General features: G+C 55.9%; 2 protein-coding genes across 2 annotated transcripts; both read left to right on the forward strand.

Moving 5' to 3' along the window:
• Positions 1 to 1,796: 1,796 nt before the first annotated feature.
• On the forward strand, positions 1,797 to 14,397 carry HAAO (3-hydroxyanthranilate 3,4-dioxygenase; the record flags this gene model as incomplete). Its single annotated transcript, XM_079941327.1, is given in 11 exon segments — positions 1,797 to 1,823; positions 1,825 to 1,973; positions 2,897 to 2,975; positions 7,729 to 7,812; positions 8,108 to 8,214; positions 10,789 to 10,878; positions 11,208 to 11,251; positions 11,537 to 11,682; positions 13,500 to 13,568; positions 13,761 to 13,843; positions 13,942 to 14,397. Coding segments are annotated over 11 exon segments (957 nt in total). The 3' UTR covers positions 14,021 to 14,397.
• Positions 14,398 to 16,939: 2,542 nt separating this feature from the next.
• OXER1 (oxoeicosanoid receptor 1) lies at positions 16,940 to 18,091 on the forward strand (the record flags this gene model as incomplete). Its single annotated transcript, XM_079940892.1, is given in 2 exon segments — positions 16,940 to 17,461; positions 17,465 to 18,091. Coding segments are annotated over 2 exon segments (1,095 nt in total). The 3' UTR covers positions 18,038 to 18,091.
• Between the last annotated feature and the right edge of the window lie 4,582 nt (positions 18,092 to 22,673).

The raw sequence follows: 22,673 nt of genomic DNA on the forward strand, positions 1-22,673 counted from the left end.
CTAACACAACATTGTTAATCAACTATACTCCAATATAAAATAAAAAGTTTAAAAAAATAAAAAGTAAAATGCAGGGTAACTGTCATTCTTTTCTTTGAACTGCATATCAGAACATCTGTTGGGCTGAAATCATGGAGGTTTTTTTTCCTTGTAGTGGGAAGTCATTCATGCTTTTATCCACCCACCCACCCATCCATCCATTTAACAAACATCCAATCATCTCCTCTGATTACTTGTAGATGAGAAAGACAAAGAATATGGTTTGAGTTATTTTGGTGCCAAACAAGATTCTAGAAAGAAATTGCTCAGAAGAAAAAAAAAAACTAAATAAATACCTAAAAAGAAAAAGGAGAGAGAAGCGGGGAGGGGAGGGGTATGTGAAGAGGAAACAGGAGGATCCCAGCAGGGGAGGGCAGGAGTCTTGTTTGCTATCAGACTGGGGTTTTTTTGTTTTTGTTTTCCAAGCTAAAAAATTTATTTTTTCAAAAAAATATATATTTATTACAGAAAATTTAGAAAATACAGATAAGCAGAAATATGAAGAAATCATAACTCAAAGATGACTTGCCAAAATTTTGGCACTTCCAGATTTTTTTCTATGAAAAAATATCTTTAATTCAAACTGCAAGTATTATCTTCAAATACAGTTTTTACTTAATAAAAGTAATTCGTCTGACTGGGTTTTGATTTGCACAAGGAGCCCCTGTGTCTGAGGGTGCTGAGAAAACCCGCCCACCCCAGGCAGCAGGGAGTGGCCAAGATGGGATGGGGGACAGGAGTCGGAGGAGTTTCGAGTTTCTTAAGCTCTACAGTCTGGATGCTGGTGTCTGAGCTATGTTCCTTCTCCCCCACCCTCACCTCCCTCCTCCAACACACAGGCGCAATCTTCCTAAGAATTCTGAGTCGGGAAGAAAGCAGGTGTCCAATCGTCCTTCCCCCTCCTCCGCACCCACACAGGCAAGCATCGGGTCTCCCTGCGCCCCGAGGGTCCCGGGTTAGCGCCTCTCACCCCAGGCTGGAATCGTTAGCCCATTAGGTTTGTCCGCCCTCCGCACCCCGGATCCCAGATTCCTGAGGTCCGAGTGCCCGGTTCTTCATCTGTAAAACTCCTCATAAATTGTGGTGTGACTTGAATATGCCCCCAAGACACGAAAGGAGCTGAGAACAGTGCCAGGCACCTTGTCGGTGCTCTGTCCGCCACCTGCGAACGTAGGTGAATGGACGGCGCCCCCCAGCCCGGCGCAGCGAGTACCTGTCTTGCGTCCGGGGCTCCCAGCATTGCGCCCCCCGCTGCTCCTCCTGTCCTCTCCCGACCCAGCCACAGGTAGAGCCGAGCAAGCAGCCCCCAAGAAATCTGCGGACCCTGGCCCGACCTCTGTCCTCGTGAAAGGATAGGGGACTAACATCAATCGGGGCCTATGGTGGCCGCTATGCAACCCCGAGATGGCTGTGTAGACATTCCCAGTTTTCAGATGAGGAAACTGAGGCCCCAACCCAGTGCCAGCACCGCTGTATTCAGGCGCTCTGGTTTACAAACCCGCCTTCTCCCCCTCATAGGATTTCTTTGGGTTTCTCTGGGGCCCAGGCGGAAAGTCTGGGGACAAGGGACCAGGAAGTTTCTCGATCCTGTGACTTACGCCCGAATCGGGCGCCCTACTCCGGCGCGGGTGGGCGGGGCGCCCAGACTGTGCTGCGAGGCTGGACCAGGCGGCGCGGAGCGCGCGGGGGCTCCAGACCAAAGTCCGAGAGGGGCCACAGCGCGTCACGGGTGGTTGCCCCGCCCTTTGACCCTCGGGATGCTGATTAACCAGGCGGCCAATAGGCGGTCGGGCAGAGGCGCGCCCCTCCGACGGCGCGGAACACACGGCTCTGGAGCGCGGCTCCTGGGGGACCATGGAGAGCCCCGTGAGAGTGAAGGCTTGGGTGCAGGAGAATCGCGCCTCCTTCCTGCCCCCGGTCTGCAACCAGCTCCTGTGAGTCCCACGCACGCCCCCACCCTCCTGCCCTCTGTCCTCACCCCCTTCTTCTCCATCTGCACCCCTCAACCTCCAGCTCGGAGTTCGTCAACCCAGAAGCTTGCAGAAAGGGGGATGCCATTCTCGTGATGTTCAGGGAAGGGTGAGGACGGGCTGTTCCGGGTTTCACCACCTTCGTCTGTTCCTCTTTCTGGTGACTGCGTGATGCCTTGACGTCTGAGGATGGCTGGGTGACGGAGACTAAAGAGATGCCGATGCCAGACGGCAGCCCTGTCCCCCAGGGCTGAGAAACAGCGCTCCAACCCCCACTGAAATTGGGGGGTGGGGAGGATACCCCAGAATCAATTGTAGAACGGAGGCCTGGGGACAGCCCAGTCGTACACGCACACTCCGTTCAGGAAGCTGCAGGCAGAGGGCGAAGTCAGAGGGTCAGCTCCTGCGGGGGGATCTCCACTTGGTGCTCTTCCCAGGCCCCGCTTTGCAGCTGGGCGCTCACAGACCCCCACCAGGCCCTCCCTGGCCACCTCTGCCCCAGCACCCAACAGGGCTGACCGTCTTCCTCCGGCAGACCTCTGAGGCCCTCCGCTGTGGACCCTTCACCTCCTTCCCCCTCATTCGCCTGGGTGGCCCTGCCTCGTGTGCGCCCCAGCTCCGGGTTCACAGTCCTGAGTTTGCTGGGTCCGCTGAACATCTCCAGCAGGGCGGCTCCTCAAACCACACAGCTCCAATCACTAACACCTTGACAAGCCCGAGACTGCCAAGTGTTTTCACATCCTCTCATTTAATTCTCCAGTAGCCCCATGAGGTGGGATTTTTTTTTCATATCTTTATTGGAGCATAATCGCTTTACAAGGTTGTGTTAGTTTCTGGTTGTACAACCACGAGCTGGTTCAGGACCTCTCCCCTCTCATCCACTGCAGGCACCAGAAGCAGCTCAAAATCATGTTCGTCGGGGGTCCCAACACCAGGAAGGACTACCACATCGAGGAGGGTGAGGAGGTAGGCCGCAGACTGCCCCCCTCCCCCCCAACCCCGCACCGACCCAGCCTGGGGGGAGGGGACACTTCCCCTGCCAGGGTCAGAGCTGTGGATGAGAGAGGCGGGTGGTCAGATGACTGATGGGTGAAGGGGGCACAACTGAAACCACAGGGTAAAACTGCTGCCCCGAAGTTGTGGGCATCCAGTGACACCCTTGACAACTCCCGGGAAAGAGTCCAGCCTCTGCGGGTGTGAGAGGTTCCAGCTGTTGGGCATCAGCCCCCAGGCACAGAGGCCGTCCATGCTCCGGGGGAGGATGCCCTGGCCCCTCGCCCCCAAACCTGAGTAATGCAAGATTGGCCTCCAGAGTGAGACCCCCTCCTTATCTAGAGGGCTGGGAGGCCCCCTCCTTATCTAGAGGGCACAAGACACATCAGTTGCTAGGAGCGATTTGATGGAGGGGTGGGCAGGTGGGAGGGGGAATTTGTACTAAATACCCTTCTGTACCTTGAATTTTGAACTGTATTTCTGTGCTATCAACCCCAAAGTAAACAAACAAAAGTAAACTCAAAAAAAAAAAGATGGGCCCCCTTGAGAGACACAGATGGGTTCCCAGCTATCAGAATCTCTGGTGGCAAAGGTTCAGTATGGGGGGCCTGATGCTGGGGTTCAAGGTCCGGGGTTCAGCTTGGTCACCAGCCTCCACCCCCCACCACTGGTGTCTCAGCCGCAGCCGGGGACTGGAGGGAACATAGGAGAATCACTCGCTTAACAAGCATTTGCCGAGCACCTAAGGCGTGGGTGAGGGCAGAGCGGGGAGGACCCCGGGCCAGCCAACCCCTCGCCTCTTCCCGTCCTAGGCCCCGCCCCTCTCCCGCCACCCACTTCTCACAACACACCTCACTGGAGGCCATTTTCCTCTGGAAAAAGTCAGCAGGAAAATCGAAACTACAGAGAGAAGATGGGATTGGATTGGGAGTGGCCTCAGTGGGGGAGATGAGGCCAGTCACAGGGTCTTTCCTGCCTGCCTCAGTCAGCCTCAGGACCCCCATCTTGTCTTCCAGGGGCTTCCACCCTGTGAGCCCAGGTCTCAGTGCCCACCTCTCCCGTCTCCCTCCCTCCTTCCTCCCCTTCTTGCCCCCTACCACCTCTGTCCCAGCCCCACCTCAAGGTCTCCCCAAGTGGATGGTATCCACTTAGGGGCCCAAACCAAACCCTGGCTCAGCTGGGTCGCTGGCGGGTGAGGAGGGCTGGCTTGAGCAGGTGTCCCCACTCTGGAGAGACCCTCAGGTGGTTGGGAGGAATTTGGGAATTCCCATCAATCTGTGATGGCTTGGTCCTACCTGCGGCGGGGGAGAGTGCCAGCCACAGGCCCTGGCAGCCACAGGGCTGAGGGTCAACGTCCTGTCTGTCCCTACCTGTCCTTGAATCTGAGGAGAGTCCAGGGGCCAGGCTCCTCCCTGGTGAGGGAAGGGAGTCACTGAGCCAAATTCTCCTCCTGGCTGAACTGAGGCCTCTGCAGCAGCCTTTCAGGTGCCCGGGCTCTACCCACCACACACACTCCAGTTACTGACTCCTTCCCTTGGGGCACACAGGTGCGAGGGAGCCTGGGCTGGGAGTCAGCTGGACCTGGAGTCTGCCTCTTACCAACCATGTGATTTGGCAGGGCCCATCACATCACCTCTCTGAGACCGTTTCCTCACAGCTCACGGGGGACACCGGCCCCTGGCTGGTGGAAGGTTGCAGTGTGGGCAGGGTATGTGCACAGAGCCTGGCACAGGGTTTAGGTGCTTAATACACGTGGGTTCTCTGCACCCTCAGCCCCTCTCTGCCCTCGCCTGCCTGTAAGGCCTTTCCAGGCTGCGGAGGCCAGATTCGATTCAACAGCCAGTACAGTTCATCTTCTAGTTAGCCACAGGCCCCAAACATCATTTACTTCCAAACAGAGCATCATTCCTTTTGGATTGCCCGTGGCTGTTTGGGATTTTCTGCTGTTCAGGATCTGCACCTCTGCTCCAGGCTAGGCCTGTCCCTCATCACAGGACAGGCCTCTAAAATTCCACTTTCTAAGATTTCTTTCTAAGTTGTTGAATGGCCACTAACACCTTGTAGCCTGCCCAGAAAGGGCTTGACTTTGGCCCAGACCATCACTCCAGCCCTGCCGCCCACTCCAGCTTTCCCTGATATTTGTGGGGCCTAAGGGGTATGGCCCCCTCCCTAGAATTCTCTAGGTCTTTCCTCCTCTCCCCATAACCATGGCAGGACACCTCCCGCATCTACAAACACATAGGGGCTTCCTCCCAGCTGAGGAGGGTTTGGGGGGAGTTTGCAGAATTGCTCCCTAGAAGAGCCTGATAAGTTTTTTCTTATTTGTTTTAAATAACTTGCATGAATTATTTTTAATAATAAAAGTAAATATTGTTTATTGTAGAAAACGTGCAGAATATAGGAAAGACAAACGTAAATGTATACCTCATTCATAATCCCACCACTCAGGGATGCCATGGTGAACACCACCTGGATTATACATGTATGGCTACATAATTAGAAACCTGCTGGGTGTAGCTCTGAATCTTGCTTTCATATGATAACTTTAGTATTTTCCCGTTTTATTAACAGTTATTCAGAGACATCGTTTTTAATGGCTGCATAATGTTCTCTACTTTGTCTCTATCATAAAATAGTGCCATTTCTCCTATTGCTATTATTAGCATTATTTTTGCTATCCCTTCCATCACTAATATTAATAGCTAGTAATAGCTAATATTAATAACTAAGTGCTGGGTACCTTTGTGCACAGCATCCTGGGCACACTTCACAGCAACATTCTGAGTAGATACTGTCATTTTATAAATGAGGAAACGAGGCACAGAAAGGCTAACTGAATTGGCCAAAAGTACACGGTGACCTGGCCGAGCTGAGGGCCAGGTGACACTGGATGCTATGCCTTTAATTACTGTGTGCTGTGATACGGTATCATGTATCAGCCATGTACGTCGGCCCTGAGGCACGTGCATTTCTTAAGATTTTTTTTTTTATGTGGACCATTTTTTTTAAAGTCTTTATTGAATTTGTTACAATATTGCTTCTGTTTATATGTTTTGGTTTTTTGGCCGCAAGGCATGTGGGATCTTAGCTCCCCGACCAGGGATCGAACCCCCGCGCTCCCTGCATTGGAAGGCAAAGTCTTAACCACTGGACCGCCAGGGAAGTTCCGAGCCAGGTGCATTTCTGATTCACTGCAGCCACTTTCCTAGAGGTGGAATGACTAGGACAAGCTGTAAGGTGGCCAACTGTCCTGGTTTTCCCTGGACTTTGACAATTTCAGCGTGGAAGGTCCTGCATCCCAAGAAACCCTTACAGGGGTGTGAGCTGTGAAGGCTCTTCCTGCCCTTTGCCACATTGCCCTTCAGAGGGGTTGTGTCAGCTTGTCCTCATGTCAGACTGTAAAGCCACATTTCTCTAGTTTCCCTGAGCTCACTTGATTTCTTTTAGTAGACTCTGGGACAAGAACCTCTATCTCCTCTAACTCCTTACACGATAGTAATAATTATTACTAATAACACCTCTTCAGCTATTGGCTGGGGCTCTTAACACCCGTGCAATGTGTGACTGGTAAAGAGAAAATGTGTCTTCCTCCTCCTCCTCCCAGTGCCATGGGTAATCTCAGTAAACACGTTAATTAGGGACTTAGGATGGAATAAGAAAATGCGGTAGGAGCCCTGCGGCACCCGCTCCCCACCCCAGGGAGACAGCAGGGGGCGAGTGCTTCCATCCCCAGAGCCCCCAACTCATCCCAGCTTCCAGCATCAAGTCCACCATTTACATGGCCATTTATGTGTCCAGTCGACCCCCAGAGGGATTTGGACCAGCATAGCCCCATTCCAGGGCATCACTGTGGCCAGAGGAGCTAGCACTGGCTCCAGAGCTACACTCAGACTCAGGTCCAAACTGCTGCTCCAGGACTAACTGTGTGACCTTAGGCAAGTTGCTTCACTCTCTGAGCCTCAGTTTCCCTTTTTTCTTTTCTGCAGAATGGGGCTCATAATATTTTTGGAGGTTGTCACAAAGATTTCTGATAATGTACAGGCATACCTAAGAGATATTGCAGGTTCGGTTCCAGACCACTGAAAGAGAGCAAATATTGCAATAAAGTGAGTCACATGAATTTTTTGGTTTCCCACTACATGTAAAAGTTATGTTTACACTATACTGTAGTCTATTAAGTGTGCAATAGCATTATGTCTAAAAACAGTATACATACCTTAACTTAGAAATAATACTGTTGGGAAAATGGCCCCAATAGATTTGCTCAATGCAGGGTTGCCACAAACCTTCAATTAAAAAAAAAACGCAGTATCTGGGAAGCGCAATAAAGCGCAGCACAATAAAACACAGCCTGTCCGTATAGGAAAGTGCTCGCCCAGCCCCTAGGATGCAGTAAATGGGTAGTTCTCCTTACCTGGCTGATGGGTCCCTGAATTGTCCGCTAAGCATCTCAGCCAGCCTCCTGCCCTCAAGCCAGACACCAACTGTTACGTCCTGGGTACTTTGGTCATCACTTTAATGTCAAGGTATGATCCTCATGTGTCCCCAGCCCTTTTATCTGTGGCCTGTGTCAGGGGAGGCTGAGGCCTCACGTGAGAGTGACCAAGGTGCTCATGAACCCTGAGGCCTTCAGGAAGTTCCTCAGGTTTCCTGGTCAGAACTCAGGCCAAAGACCTGGAAGAGGGACTGGGGAGGGTCCAAGCCTGTCTGCTGTCCTTTGCCACAGGTGTTTTACCAGCTGGAAGGCGACATGCTTCTCCAAGTCCTGGAGCAAGGGAGACACCGGGATGTGGTCATTCGGCAGGGAGAGGTAAGGCTGGGCCCCAGGACAGGACCCCAGCATGTCCACTCTCCTGGCTTTTGTGGTGGTCTTGTGCTCCCAGCCTCTTCCTGCCCTCCTACCTGCCCAGCCTGCCTCGGCCCCGTCCTCAGGCACTTCCTCCTCAAGGCTGTCCATCTCAGCACAGCCTGACATCTCCTCTAGTCTCCGGGTGGAGGCTTGGAAGAGAGGGGGCTGGGCTGGACTGTGGTCAGCTGGGGAGGCCTGGGACGCTGCAGCACTGAGGCCTCCGTGGGGGGCTGGCACCTTGTCCCCACCCCTGCAGATCTTCCTCCTGCCCGCTGGGGTCCCCCACTCTCCACAGAGGTTTGCCAACACAGTGGGGCTGGTGATTGAGCGGAGGCGGCTGAAAACGGAGCTAGATGCACTCAGGTAAATGGGCCTGGTCTGGGGGTCTGGCGCAGAGATGTGGGGGAAGCAGCGGGATCCTAGATAGACCCAAGAAAGCCACTCAGCCACCGAGAGGGTTGGTGGCAATGGGGATCCTGCATTTGCTGGCTGATGGGGAGGGATTGGGGTAGGTGGGAGGGTGGGTCTGATGATGCCGGGGAGGCGGGGTGTTCTCTGTGACCGCCTGGGAGCCCATCAGCCTGACACCTTCTGGCTGGGCCCAGAACATGTGGGATCTTAGTTCCCCGACCAGGGATTGAACCCACGCCCCCTGCAGTGGAAGCGTGGAGTCTTAACCACTGGACCGCCAGGGAAGACCCAGAACCTGTGCTTTCTGCACTGAGGTCTGCTGGGGAAGGGCAGGGGGATGGATGCCAAAGTCAAACCCACCTGGCCCAGGGCAGCCCGGAACAGTGCCTCCCACCCCAGAGCTGAGTCTCTGCCAGTGCGCCCCTCTTCTTGTTTCTCTACCCCAGCTCATTCCACACCCAGCACTGACATTTGAATAACCCTTACTGTGTGCTGGGCACCGCTTTATGTGTATTTATTCCTTTAACCCTCTCAATGATCCTATCCGGTGGGTACCGATCCTATCCGGTGGGTACCGTTATGTACTCTACAGATGAAGAAACTGGGCCCGGGGAAGTTGAGTTTGCTAGAAAGTGGCCGAGCTGGCATTATAGAGAAATATGAAGTTAGGACTGGGATAGCCTAGATGGGAGTGTGAGTAAACACCAAGGAGGGGACGAATATGGGTGAGGAGATGGGTGCTCTGTTTCTATAGCAGATTTCTAGAACAGAGTTCCCATCTTGTTCCATTCAGTCACCCGATTATTATCCTCTGAAAGGAGGACTCAGCCTGTGGTTCAGGGGGACCCAGATTTTTCCAAAAGCTAAGCTATTTTTTATATTTTTTAACTAAGAAAATTAAAATTTCCCAGCAAGTTACTGAAATCAGAAAACTTTGTTATAATGGACATTTTAAAAATGTCCACATCTTGTGTTATAATGGACATTTAAAAAATTCTTCCCCTTTTTTCTAATTACCAAAGTCATACATGATCAATCTTGAAATCTGGAAAAGTACAAGAAAGCAAAATGAACAAAATTAAAATGACTTGTCAGGTAAAAGGTAAATTTGATAGCATGTGAATGATATCTCAATAAAACAAAATAAAGAGAAAACAAGCAGAAAAAAGTCATCCCGCCAATCAAAGCTAACAAAGCACTTAGACGTCCATCTCATCTTTTTTCTATGCATATCTATACCTTACAACATTGCAGTCTTATTGCAAGCATGGGTTTGAGTTTTGTTTTTTTTACATAAAAAAACTCATGAGTATCTCTCATGCTATTAAATGCTTTGCAAAAAACGCCATGTTAATGACTGCATACTAATCTACTGCAGAATAGTCTGTTGTAGAAATAGCTGCCTGGCCTTAAATTCGAAAATAAATTGTTGACATGGGGCTTTATATGGGGAGTCTTCAGTGATGGAGAGGACGGCGTCTTCAGTAACACTTTTACAGCAAATTCAATAACAGATTTCATCTGGCTGCTTTTGACCTTTAATAAAAGCCAGGGGCTCAACATTAAAATGCCACTCTGAGGGCAGTTCCTGGAGGGCATCGAGGTCCAGTTATGAGGCTTTCCAGTGGCCAGCTCCATCCCAGGATAGAACTTAGGGTGTCAGGCAGGGTGGATGCACTGTGTGTCTACAAACCATCGCCCATAAGCAGGACCACTTCTCTTTTTCAGGAGGAGCCGAAGAGCAGAGCTGGCCCGGCACTGGGAGCTAAGCTTGGGGATTAGGCATTCAGTCAGTAGACGTGCTGCATACACAGGGCCCTGAGGCCCAGCCCCGGTCTGCCCCGCGCTCCTCAGGCCGGTGGAGCCGCACGCCAGGCCGGGCTGCGGGCCTGGGTGGGCCTCAGGGAGTCTACTAGAGGCTATGTGTACAGGCGTATGGACCTTCCTCCAGAGAAGAGGCCCAGCGCTTTGCTCCAGTTCTCAGAGCCATCCATGACCCCAGAAGAAGGACCCCCTCATCTGGGGGACGTCTTCAGCACGTTGGTTCCTTAAGGTTCCGTGTGCTCTGACCTAGAGTGCCGGCACACTAGGGCCCGGATCAGGCTCAGCCTCAGCTTCCCCTTTTGGAAAAGCATTTGTCACTGATGCTGTGTTTCTAAGACTGTCTCCAGTCTGCCCTGCTTCTGCCACTTAGAGGCTGTGTAATCCCTGCCAAGTTACCCAGCTTCTCCCTGAACCTCGGAGTTCTATCTCCTTTGTAAATGGTCAAGTTTGGGGAACCAGTAAGAGCTATGGGAACGGGGTCGGTAATAGCCCACCCACGTTGGGGCCACACGGGGGCTCCTGGGAGAGCCGAGTGTGGGTGAGCGTGTATCGGCCACTAGGTCGCGCTAACAGGATGAAGCAGGCCGTCAGCTCTGTAGGGCCAGCCTGGGCCCGGCCAATCACAAGCAGAGCCAGGCCCGAGGGAGGCTGCCCTGAGGACGTCCAGGTGGGGAGCTGGGTGCCCACTTTTTGTTCTGGCAGGTACTACGTAGGCGACACCACTGACGTCCTGTTTGAGAAGTGGTTCTACTGCGAGGATCTCGGCACACAGTTGGCCCCCATCATCCAGGAGTGAGCCCCCCAGCCCAGCCCCTGCCCCTCGCTCTCCTGAGGCCCCATGCTCTGGCTGGGGAGAGCAGACCCAGCCCAGCAGTGCTCCTCGGCAGTACCTGCCAGCCTGGAGCTATCAAGTCCAGGATTTAGGGAGAAAGTCTGCCCCTCCCCAGGGTGGAAAGCCCCCTGGGGAGGGGAGGGAAAGGATGGTGGATATACAACAAATTGTGTGAGGGCACCATGAGTGTGTGTGGGCTCCTGCACCCCGGAGTGTATGAGTGTGTGTGTGTGTGTGTGTGTGCGCGCGCGTCTCACTAGCCACTACTCTTCCCCCTTTGTGCCTGCAGGTTCCTTAGCTCTGAGCAGCACAGAACAGGAAAACCCAACCCTGGTAAGGCGACTAGGAACCATCTTTCTCCCCTTCCCCCTCCCTCCTTTTCCGGAGGAGGGCGGGTCTTGGCTCTGGGTAAGCAGGGAGTCTCCCTTTGAGTGCTCTGCCCTGTACCCCAGGCACAAGAGGATGGCACCAAATAGTACCCCCCATGGCTGCTTGGTCCTTGAGCTGGAGCCAGAGCCCATTCCAGCCATTGGGAGCTGGGACCCCTGGGAACTGGGCCCTCTGGGGCGGGGCCGGTGGGGCCAGAGGACGCTGACCACAGCTGTGCTGTGGGTGCAGACCAGCTGCTCAAGGAACCGCCATTCCCCCTGAGCACACGGTCCGTCATGGAGCCCATGTCGCTGGAGGCCTGGCTGGCTGGCCACCGCAAGGAGCTGCACGCTGGCATACCCCTCAGCCTGTTTGGAGACACCTATGAGACCCAGGTAACACAGCCCTGGGCCACCCAGGGCATCTGCCCAGCAGCCCCGGGAGATGGGAACTAATTACACATGGACACACACACACACACACACACTCACATGCCAGTCTTGGAGGTTGTGGACACAAGCATAGGTCTTCTTGTTTCCTCCCTGACTCTGAGAATGATGGCTTTGCTGTGAGTGGAAGCCCATGGAGGTTATGTGGTCCCCAGCAATCTTTCTTTGCCTTCGGAGTAGGGGGTTGCTGCATCCACTGAGAGATTCCTGGGGGTCTGGGGTCATCTCCCTGCCAGGATTTCCTGGGCCTTTGGCCAATCATAGCCTTGGCAGCCAGAAGGGAAAGAGATATTTGGGGGTGAGGGTTGGGTGGAGAGTTGCACAGAGAGAGACCCAAACAAGGCTTGCCTCCTTCCATTCAACATTTATTGAGTGCCTATTATGTTTCAGGCTTTAGTAGGAAAATAAGATAGAGTCACTGTCTCAGAGAGTGTATGGTCTAGTAAATGGAGAAGTTAATCAACAATTGCCACGATCATGTGATACATTCTTTGGTAGAGAAGCTACAGGAAGCCATAGGAGGATAAAGGAAGAACCAAGCTGTGAGGGAAGTCAGGGACGACTTCCTGGAGGAGGTGATATATAGGCTGAGTTTTAAAGCTATTGTAGGAGTTTGCAAAAGGAAGAAAGGGAGATGGAGAGCCCATTCCAGGTGAAGGAGAAGCCTGAGCAAAGGCATGGAGGCTTGAAACAGGCTGACATTGCAAACAGCTGATGTTGGGGAACCAGGACAGGGGAGTGGGGGCAGCAGATACAATTGGTAGATGGCCAAAGTAGCAGGCAGTGCCCACATGCTAGCAGCTCTCCTGGGCTGGGCAACGTGCAAGGACGAATCCTGGGAGCAAGAGAGCTTCACCCAAGTGCTGAAGCGGGGAGCAGGGGACTGACCAGGCTACAGTGGTGTTTCAGAAAGATCACTGTAGCCTGAGTGAGGACTGGATCAGGAGGGCAAGTGTGGCAACGAGGAGACCTGACAGGAGGCTCACGTTCACTTGTGCTTTACCGTTTGCCACTGGTACATCCCTTGGAGTTTGAATTAGATACCCCCGTGGAGGGATGATCACTGGATGCAAACCTGCCCTAAAAGGCCCAGCCAGCCGAGCCCTGAGCTTACACAGGGATGTGAGAGCCGGCGCGCCCCACCACGCCCCTCCCACCCCATTCTTTCACACCCCTCCTTCTCCCTGCTTCAGTTCACTCCAGCCAACATCTACTGAGTCCCACCCACTCTGGGCCGCTGGGAGCGTGGCCTGCACAGCAGCTGTGGGTTCCAGCTGATGCAGGTCAGAGGTGCTCGGCCTCCCTCTCGCTCTCATTCATCCCCTTCCACCTCCCTCCTCCTCCTCCTTAGGCCAGACTCCTAACCTCTCACGAGGAAGGGAGGTGGGCATCCTCTGGGGAGTTCATGCGTGTGTGCTACGTGCATCTGCACTGAGCCATGTACACACACGTGCCTCGTGTGCCCCTGGTAGGCGTGCCTCCACATGGGTCAGCAGTAGTTGTGTCGTGCATCCGAGGGGCCAGAAACGTAGGTGGATGTGGAGGGCAGGCATGTGTGATCCCCAACAGCAGGTGGCCAGGGGGCCCTGTGGCCTGGGCAGCCTTCCTCTCCAAGGCCAGCTGTCTGCTCCGCACCTGGAAATGAGGCTGTGTTGCGGGCCCCATCGCTGCCCCACGCAGGCCTGGTGTCTCGGGGCCAGGTTCAAGGCCATCTCCCACGTGGGGCAGGATGTGCCGGAAAGCTCCGTGTCACTTCCCCGCAGGTGATGGTCTGTGGACAAGGCAGCAGCGAAGGCCCGAGACAGGACGTGGACGTGTGGCTGTGGCAGTTGGCAAGTGGGCCCGGGGGTGGGGCGGGGGGGCGGGGCACAGCCTCCTGCCTGCCCGTGAGGACCAAGCTGCTCCTGGGGTGCCCACAGCCCGGACCGGCTCCCGGGCCTCCTTGCCAAGGCTGACTCAGGGACGCTTGGACAGGTGCCGCGGCCTGACAGCCTCCATTTGTTTCTCCTATTCCTCTTTCCTAGGAGGGCTCCTCGGTGGTGACGATGGAAGGACAGCGCCTGAGCCTGACCCCCGATGACAGCCTCCTGGTGCCAGCTGGGACCGCGTGAGTACCCGGGGAGGATTTACCCCCAACTGTGGGACTGCCCGCCTTTCCCTGGGATCCCAGCCTTGTCTGAGCCCCGCCCACCTGCGTCGCCACAGGTACAGCTGGGAACGAGGGCAAGGCTCCACGGCCCTGTCTGTGACTCAGGACCCTGCCCGCAAGAAGCCCCTGGGGTGACCTATCCTCATGCTGCGGGCCCAGAGCTGCCACAGGTGCCCCCGAGCGCCACCCCTGCCAAGTAACCCTCCCAGCCCCACCGCTTCTACGTGCACTGCTGCCGAGTGACTCAGGGTCTCCTGGGCCGGGTCCTGGACATCACTGCCATCCATCCTCCTCCTGTCCTCTCCAGGATTGCCAGGTTCCTGGGGGCCTAGCTCTCCTTCACCCCTAACAGCCTTCAGCCCACTGCCCTGCAGGGTTCTGCTGGGCAGACTGCTCCCTGAGGCCAGGGTCCTCTCCATCCCTCTGTCCACAGGCTCAGCACAGCACCTGCCTGCTGCCCAAAAGGTCCTTAGTAAAGGCTTCCTGACAGACGGGCACCTACGGGTCTGCACACACACAGCCTGTGATCTTTGCCAGACACCTGGTGCTCCCATGACTGTGTGCGTGTGCAGGGGGGAGGGAGATCTGGAGCGCTGGGTGACCGTGGACCTCGTGGAGGGTCTGTGATCGGGTCCCCCTGCTTGTAGAGAAGCCCTCATGCTCTGTGTGTGGCGCCTCCATGCGAGCTCCTATGCCTGTCCTGCGGCACAGCTGATGTCCCTCTGCCTCTTTCTCTTTCTCACTTACTCTTTTTACATAACTTTAAAGTATAGCATCTGTTGAGGTTTCTCTCCCCAGTAACTGAAGTGACTTGTGCTCATTGTAGAAAACGTAGAAATACTAAAAACACAAAATCCCCCCAGCTGGAGTTAACCACAGTTAATACACAGACATTGTGATGAGCCTTCAGAGGGGCATAAAGCTGTTCAGGAGCTTGGCAGCAGCGGGGGAGGGCTGTCTGGCCTCCTCCCCCTTCTCCCCCCTGCTATGTACAGGCCCCCGTGGGGTCCAGGAGTGCTGGGAGCCCGGGACGCAGCAATGGGTAGAGACGAATCATGCAACCTGCAGAGGGAGATCTGGGCTCGGTTTCATGGGGCTTCAATGAGAAGTTGGTGAGGGGTCGCACGTGGGGGGAACTGAAGCTGGATCTGGATGAAACAGGTCCCTGGGTAGAGTCAGCGCTTCCTCCAGAAAACCTGGGTCTGAACCCTGCCTCCCCCGCCCCAGCCTGCCGGCTCATTGCTTCGATCCCCTCCACTGACAACGGCAAAGGAGACCCTGACTTTGCTGAAAGGACTTCCGGCCCTGAGGGATGTCGGGACCTTCACCCACCTACCGCTCTAGAGGATTTCCTCTCCTACAGGCAATGAAGAAACACCACCAGCCTCCCCCTAAGCTTCCACCAGTTCAGGGCAGTGAGGGCAGAGGCTGGGCGTGTGCTCGGGCTGCAGTGATGTGTTTCTCTGTACAGGAGCTGAGGACAGAACACACGAATGTCCCAGGGAGGCCCCCTGGGCAGGGTGCACGTGGCCACGAGAAGGGGCCCCTAGTGCCAAGGGTGGGCCTAATCCAAGACAGAAAATCACAAAAATTAGATCTCCCGTTTTTCTGAACACCAACTCTGTGCCAGGGAATTTGCTAGATGTTTTCACATATATGACCTCATTTAATCCTTACAACTCTCCAAGAAGGTGGTAGCACCCCATTTTACAGATGAGGCTCAGAGAGATTTGGAAAGCAGGCAGCTGTTTCCAGCCCAGGCTTGTCTGTATTCAAAGCTCAGTCTGGTGGTCCCACCACCCTGCACCCCGTGGTTATGGCCTATCTGCCCTCAGCCTTGGCCAGTGGGAGCCCAGGGCAGTGGAAAGCCCTGGAGGGTCTGTGGGAGAGGGGCCAACGGCCACTGCGTCTGAAACCCAGAGACTCAGAGTTGGCAGCACGTAGCGCCCTGCTGACCACAGCCATTTGGCATGGAGGCAAGGGGGCGGGGCATGTCAGATCCTGGAGCCTGGAAGCACAGCCTCTCTTGGTGCTGTCCCAGGTTACCAGGAGCCCCGGGCCCTCATCTCTGCCCGCAGGCCTGGTGCCATGGGCTCATGAGAACACCACGCAGAAGGGAGCAGGACTCGTACCTTATCTGAAGCCAGCCACAGCTCCTCACTCCCCTCTCCGCAGGGAGTACTGGGTGATGGCCGGCTAAGTGGGTTGGACAGTGGCAGGGAACCTTGAGGACTCTCAGGATTGTTCTGTTTGTGGGAGAAGCCCCCATGTCCCCAGGCCATGGCAGTAGAAACTTGGCAGGGGAGCCCTCTGCCTGTGGGATGTACTTCATCACGGATGTGGACTTGGGACCATCACAGACTTTGGAAGCATCAGGAATCTGGGAATAACGACAGCAGGCTGGCGGACGTACAGCAGGCTGTTCTCACCAGGCTGTGAGCACGACGGTCAGGGTGTTGACTGGACTCCCGCCTCCCTCTCCCAGGACGATGTCTTGTTGGCTCCACAGTCCCTGCTGCCAGAGCTGGTGGGGGCAGGGAGGCAGCCACCCAGTCTGCGTCTATGATGGGGTGGGAGGGGTCCAGGGTGGTCTGCATGAACCGGAGGGCTCTGAGTTGCCAGGACAAGCTCCTGCCTTCAGGCAGGCCAATGTCTGACCACTCAGGGCTGTGAACACTCTCCCCAACCTCACCCCAGCTGGGCCTTCCTCCCACTTCAGGGTTTCTCTGAGCCTCCACTCACCCTGATGAGCCCTGCATCCTCCTCTGCCAGGGGCAATGCAGATTCCAACGGAGGCCGAGCTTAGAGACCTCACACGCAGGCCACTCGGTATGCGGGAGAGGCGGGGAGGGAGGGAGGGCAGGCTGCAGGGTTCCACTTTGCCTGCAAATAGGAACACAGCGTTTCTCAGTGGCTGCGAGGATGCTGAGGAAAACCCCAGGATACTGAGTCATCGCGGTGGCCGGCTGATAGCAAGCACTAATCCTTGAACACTCTCGTGCGGGGGTAGGATGACGGTAGAAACGTCTCTCAGACCCCCGGCGCAAGCAGCCCATGGAATTTCATAACCTGAGCTCTCCCTCTCCCCTTCCTTCTCTCTCTCCCTACTCACTCCCTCCCTCCTCCTCGCCCTCTGCCTTCACCACTGCCTTGGGGTCACCTGAAGAGGCCCCGGCTCCCTGCCACCCGGCCTCCTCCCTGATGGTGTCTGCCTTCCTGGCGCCAGTCCTGAGCGTGGAATTTGTCCTGGGCCTGGTGGGGAACAGCCTGGCCTTCCTCCTCTGCTGCTTCCACGTGCGGCCCTGGACATCCAACACTGTGTTCCTGGTCAGGCTGGTGGTGGCCGACTTTCTCCTGATCGTCAACCGGCCTCTTCGCGTGGACTACTACTTCCTCCACGAGACCTGGCGCTTCGGGGCCACTGCCTGCAAAGTCAACCTCTTCGTGATCGCCACCAACCGCTCAGCGAGCACGGTCTCCCTCGCGGCCGTCTCACTCGACTGCTACCTGAAGGTGGTGCGGCCTCAGCACGTGCTGAGTAGGGCCTCCGTGTGGGCAGCCGCCCGGGGGGCCGGGTGACTCTGGGGGGGCATCCTGCTCCTCAACGGGCACCTGTTCCCGACCACCAATTCCAGCCACTCCTGCCTCAGTTACCAGCTGGGCACGAGCCCCTCGGCCTCACTCCCCTGGCACCAGGCCCTGTTCGTGCTGGAATTCTTCCTGCCGCTGGCGCCCATCCTCTTTGCCATCATGAACATCATGCTCACCACCTGGCGCCGAGGCCCGGACGTGCGGGCGGGCCCGCGGAGGGCCGTGCGCATGCTGGCCGCGATCGTGGCCATCTACACAGTCTGCATCTTGTGCAGTATCATCTTCGGCAAAGCTTCCATCGTGGCCTTCCGCCTGCACGCCTGCTGCACCCTGGACATCTGCTCGCAGCTCTTCCATGGCTCCCTGGCCTTCACCTACCTCAACAGTGCCCTGGACCCCATGCTCTACTGCTTTTCCAATCCCAACTTCCTCTGCCAGGGCCGGGCCCTGCTGGGCCTCACCCAGGGCTGGCAGGCCTCCGCCAGCGACGAGAACACCTACCAGCCCTCTGCCTGGTGCCGTGTGCCCTCTGGGAAGGTGGTGGCCGCAGAGAGGCTGTAGGCAGAGGTGTCGCTGGAGATCTCGGAGGAGGGCTGACCAGGAAGGCCCTCTCAGGACGGGGGCCCTGCTGCGGTACCACAGGAGGGAAGACTGCCAGGCTCTGGGCTGGAGGGACAGGGTCACTCCCTGGACTGTTGCCAGCACAGGGTCCCTCAACCAACCGGACAAGGGACATCTGCAGGAGCCAGGTGGGTGGCAGGGAGAGAAAAGCGTCTTGGCTTGGAGTCGTGTGTCCCAGATGATGTCTCCAAAGCACAGAGCATGATGGCAGGTGGAGACAGGCAGGGGCTCCGGGACTCCAGCTCAGGCAGAGGGCCACACAGCTGCCCTGGCCCGGGCCGGAGCTGGAGGACTGTGAGAGCAGAAGTCTTGCTTTAGAAATTAGACAGCTGCATTTTCTGTCATCTCCAGTTTGTCTTTTTCAATACTAACAAACTTCCTTTTGAAAATGCAAGGCTGCCTCAGCTGTTCTAAGGAAAACCAGTAAGTTACCTTCGGGTCCATCTGGCTCTGGCATCAGGAGGGTTCAAAGCCAGTTCCCCAAGATGAAGGGACACTCTGGGGACAGAAGCAAGAACAGAAGCTCCCACATTGAGCCTGGAGCCCTGGTGTGCCCTTAAAGTCAGAACGCTTCCCTGGGAGAGGTCCTCAGGCTCACGGGATGGGCTGCCCACCTGGATCCCTGGGAGGCCCCTGACTTACTCTCCTGCGGGACCACGTGAGGATCTTCAGCCTGGGAAGTTACCACCTCCATCCAGTTCAGGCTCCTGGCTCGGCTTGGACCCCCTGCCCTGGCTTTCCTCAGCCCCAAGTACCCTTCTCTGGCCCTGGAACCCGTGGTGGCTGCTACCCCACCAGGATAGGATGCTGGATGGGGGCAGGGGTCTCCAGGTCACCAGAGCAAGCTCACCGCCCTCCCCCAGGCCCAAAGCCATCTTGCCCATCTCTCCCCTTCTGTTCTGTTCAATACGCCTTTGTCAGTGTCTGAGACCACCTGGGCTAACACATCTGTTGACCTGGGGCCCCCAGGCACAAGGCGTGCACTGGGCATGAATCAGGGGTTTCTTTGGCGGGGAGAGTGGTTGCCCCTGTTGTCCACAGCCGAAGTCATTGGGGGTGCGTGGCCTTCAAGGCTTCCGAAGGGCTACACAGAAGCCACTAAAACCCCAAATATGCACCTCCTGAACGCCATGTGTCCCCAGCCCTAGCCGCCTCAGGAGAATGAACGTCTGCCCCCAGTAGACATACGTCCTCCCTGCTGCAGGGGACAGAAGGGCCTGGGACTGGTTCCCTACTCATCATCCCAGCCACAGGCCTCTAGGCCTCAGATACAGGGTCTGACGATGGGGGCCAAAGCCCCTCCCCCCAACTGTTTTAATCCTCTTAGTCCAACCCTCTGATATTGTGGACAGGGATGCCCTCCCTCTGTTAAAAGTCCTCAGGAGTGGTGGCCAAGGTCCAGGAGGGTCACCCACAGCCCGGGAGGGAGGCAGATGGGTGCCGTGTGGATGCTGAGGTGGGAGACAGAACATGTCAGGCAGAGGGAGGTGGCCTGGGGGACAGGTTGGATGGGTATTAAAACCTGGTGTGTCTCCGGCCATCTTCCCTTTTCTGAAAACTCACCAGCCGCTGTCAGAAACCCACAGAAATACTGAGAACCCAAACCAAGTGATGGAAATGGGTGTGCCGGCCAGGCCCCTCCAAGGGGGCTCCCCGGGTGTCTCTGTCCCACATGGCCCCCTGCTCCAGTCCTCCACTCCGCTGCCGCCTTTTTCTCGCTGGTAGAGCCACTCCTAGGAACTCCCCGCCTCGCCACCCCCTGCTGCCACAGAGGGGAGCGGGCCAATCCTGCGCCAGCCGGACCTGAGATTTGTCATTTCTAAGTCAGACATTCTTATGAGAGGTCCAAGCGCTCCTGGAGGCGGGGCGCTGAGCCCTTTCTCGCGGAGCACCCCCTTCAAGGGGCACTAACGTGGGTGCTGAATGAACACCAGGCACCTTCCCTCTGATACCATCTCTCCCCACGTTTGTACCTGCCTGGCTTCCGAGCAGCTCTAGGGGCAAATGGGGCTCCACGTGCCATTTCCTTGGTCCTCCCTTCCCTGGGCCCTTCCCCTCAACACCGCCACCCCCTGCCCTCTCAGGAGCCGGGCTCACTCTCCCGACCTGACGTCAGGGAAATGACCAGATGGTCCCCGTGGCCTATGTGCACTGCTGTCTCTCCCCCTCGAGAAGTCCCAGGTAGAGGCTGGTCACAGGCTTTGGGCCCACACTCCTAACCCTCCCCGGGATCCTTCTTGCCCCTCAGCTCTCCCCACTGACAAGGCACTCTCTAAAGGGGGTCTGGGTGTCCCCTCATGGGAGAGAAGCGGGGCTTCAGGCTGCCTCCACACTCTCCTTGCATGGAAGGACCCCCTGGTCCTAACCTTGGTCCCAACCCACTGTACCCCTCCCAGGACTTGTTCTCCATGTGTGAAATGGGAACAGTGACCCTGGCCCTTGCTCAACTCCAGGGGTTAGAGATGGAAATAACTGATATGCCAGAGCACTGAGTGAGGAAGGTAGTTACTACCGGGAGGGGCGAGGGGACAAGGGGTGAGAGAGGATGGGGGGAGGGGTGGGGAGAGGGCAAACTGTTGAAGTGCAGCGGTTTCTACTGGTGGGAGGGTACTGGCTGTGGTGGTACAAGGTGAGTGGGAGGCGGTTCAAGGCTGAGCAGAGACCCTATTCCCTGCATTTGGCTTCTACATAGCATTTTGGTCCCTGGGACGGGCTGCACTATTCGGTGAACATGTTGGGCAGCACCTCTCTCCCCTTCCTAATGTGACCCGCTGTCCCCTTGAGGGGTGAAAAAACGGCTTCCATGACTTTAACCCGGGGACTCGTGTGCAGGGGGTAGGCAGGCATGGCTGGGCTGACAGGCCTGAAGCCACCAATCATCCAGCATTTGCTGGGCACACACCACGGCCCAGACCCTAAGCCACAAAGTCAGACGATAGGTCTCTGACCTTGAGCCCCGCCAGGCCAAGCCTGGGAGAGACAGACCTGCAAAAGGATCAAATGCAACCCAAGCCAGTGGGATTGCGAGGTAGTAACGCACGGATGACAGCACAAGAGCACAGGGGTTGGAGGGGGGGGTGACAGGGGGCGATGCACGTGAGCCGAGTCTTGGAGGATGAGGAATGTAGCAAAGGGAACGGCATCCCTGGCACAGGGAAGGGCATGAACAAGGGCACAGAGCTGTGAGAAGACTCGGTGTGCAGGGAAGGGTGAGGAGATCACGGAGGCAAGGGAGGAGGCGGCCTAGGGACAGAGTTAGGAGACAGGCAGGAAAGACAGGCTGGGCCCTGCAATCTCAGGAGCCTGGGAGGGTCCTGCAGACAACCCAATAAGGCAGGAAAGGGAGTGTGTGTGAGGTTTTTAAGAAGCCGAGGATGATCTGTCTTGCATTGTGATCAGTTACTCTGGGAACAGTGTGGACAGACTGGTGAGGGGTGTGGGAGATGACCTGAGTAGGACCTGAGTAGGAAACAGTCTGTATTCCAAGCAAGGGCAGTGGCAGTCTGCAAAGGTACGGACAGAGAGGCACAGCCCACGTCAAGGAGAGAGGCAACTTTGGGATGATGGGTGGACACTGACGCATTAAAGAAACAGGTGGTAGAGCAGGTTCATAGGAAAAGATACAGAGTTAAGACAAGTTGGAGGGGCTTGGAGGACGTGCAGGTAAACACGTGCAGCACCACACTTAGGGCTGGAGACTGGATTTCAGAATCTCCCTCTTACTGATGAGAGGTGACCTTATGGGGATGGATGGGGTCACCTGCGGGAGAATGAAGAGGACCAAGAAACATCCTTTAAAAAATCCCCACAAGTAAGGGACACACAAAAGAAGACCCAGTGAAGTGCCCAGAAGAAACCTTTAAGTAGGAAGAAAACCAGGAATGCAACAATAAAAAAGAGCATGGAAGTAAAAAAAAAAAAAAAAAAAATTAAAAAGAGCCATCTTTTATGAGGGTGAAAGCCGAACATAAAACACCCAGACAGGGGCCTCCCTGGCGGCGCAGTGGTTGAGAGTCCGCCTGCCGATGCAGGGGACACGGGTTCGTGCCCCGGTCCGGGAAGATCCCACATGCCGCGGAGCGGCTGGGCCCGTGAGCCACGGCCGCTGAGCCTGCGTGCCCGGAGCCTGTGCTCCGCAACGGGAGAGGCCACAACAGTGAGAGGCCCGCGTACTGCAAAAAAAAAAAAAAAAAAACAAACCACCTAGACAGACTGCAAAGTGCCCCATGCAAGAATAAAGCATTCTCAAAAGTCCTAATTGCATGCTGAAGAAAGCTGATGTGAGAACCAAAGTATGTGTCTGACACTGTCTGGTCAAGCATCCTGGACCGACACCCTGGATTAACACTGCATGGTCTGTGCTATTAAAAACAGCTTTTCGGGGCTTCCCTGGTGGCACAGTGGTTGAGAGTCCGCCTGCCGATGCAGGGGACATGGGTTCGTGCCCTGCTCCGGGAAGATCCCATATGCCGCGGAGCGGCTGAGCCCGTGAGCCATGGCCGCTGAGCCTGTGCGTCCAGAGCCTGTGCTCCGCAACGGGAGAGGCCACAGCAGTGAGAGGCCCGCACACCGCAAA

Source organism: Stenella coeruleoalba (assembly GCF_951394435.1).
Source record: "Stenella coeruleoalba genome assembly, chromosome: 13".
In the NCBI taxonomy this organism is placed as follows: Eukaryota; Metazoa; Chordata; class Mammalia; order Artiodactyla; family Delphinidae; genus Stenella; species Stenella coeruleoalba.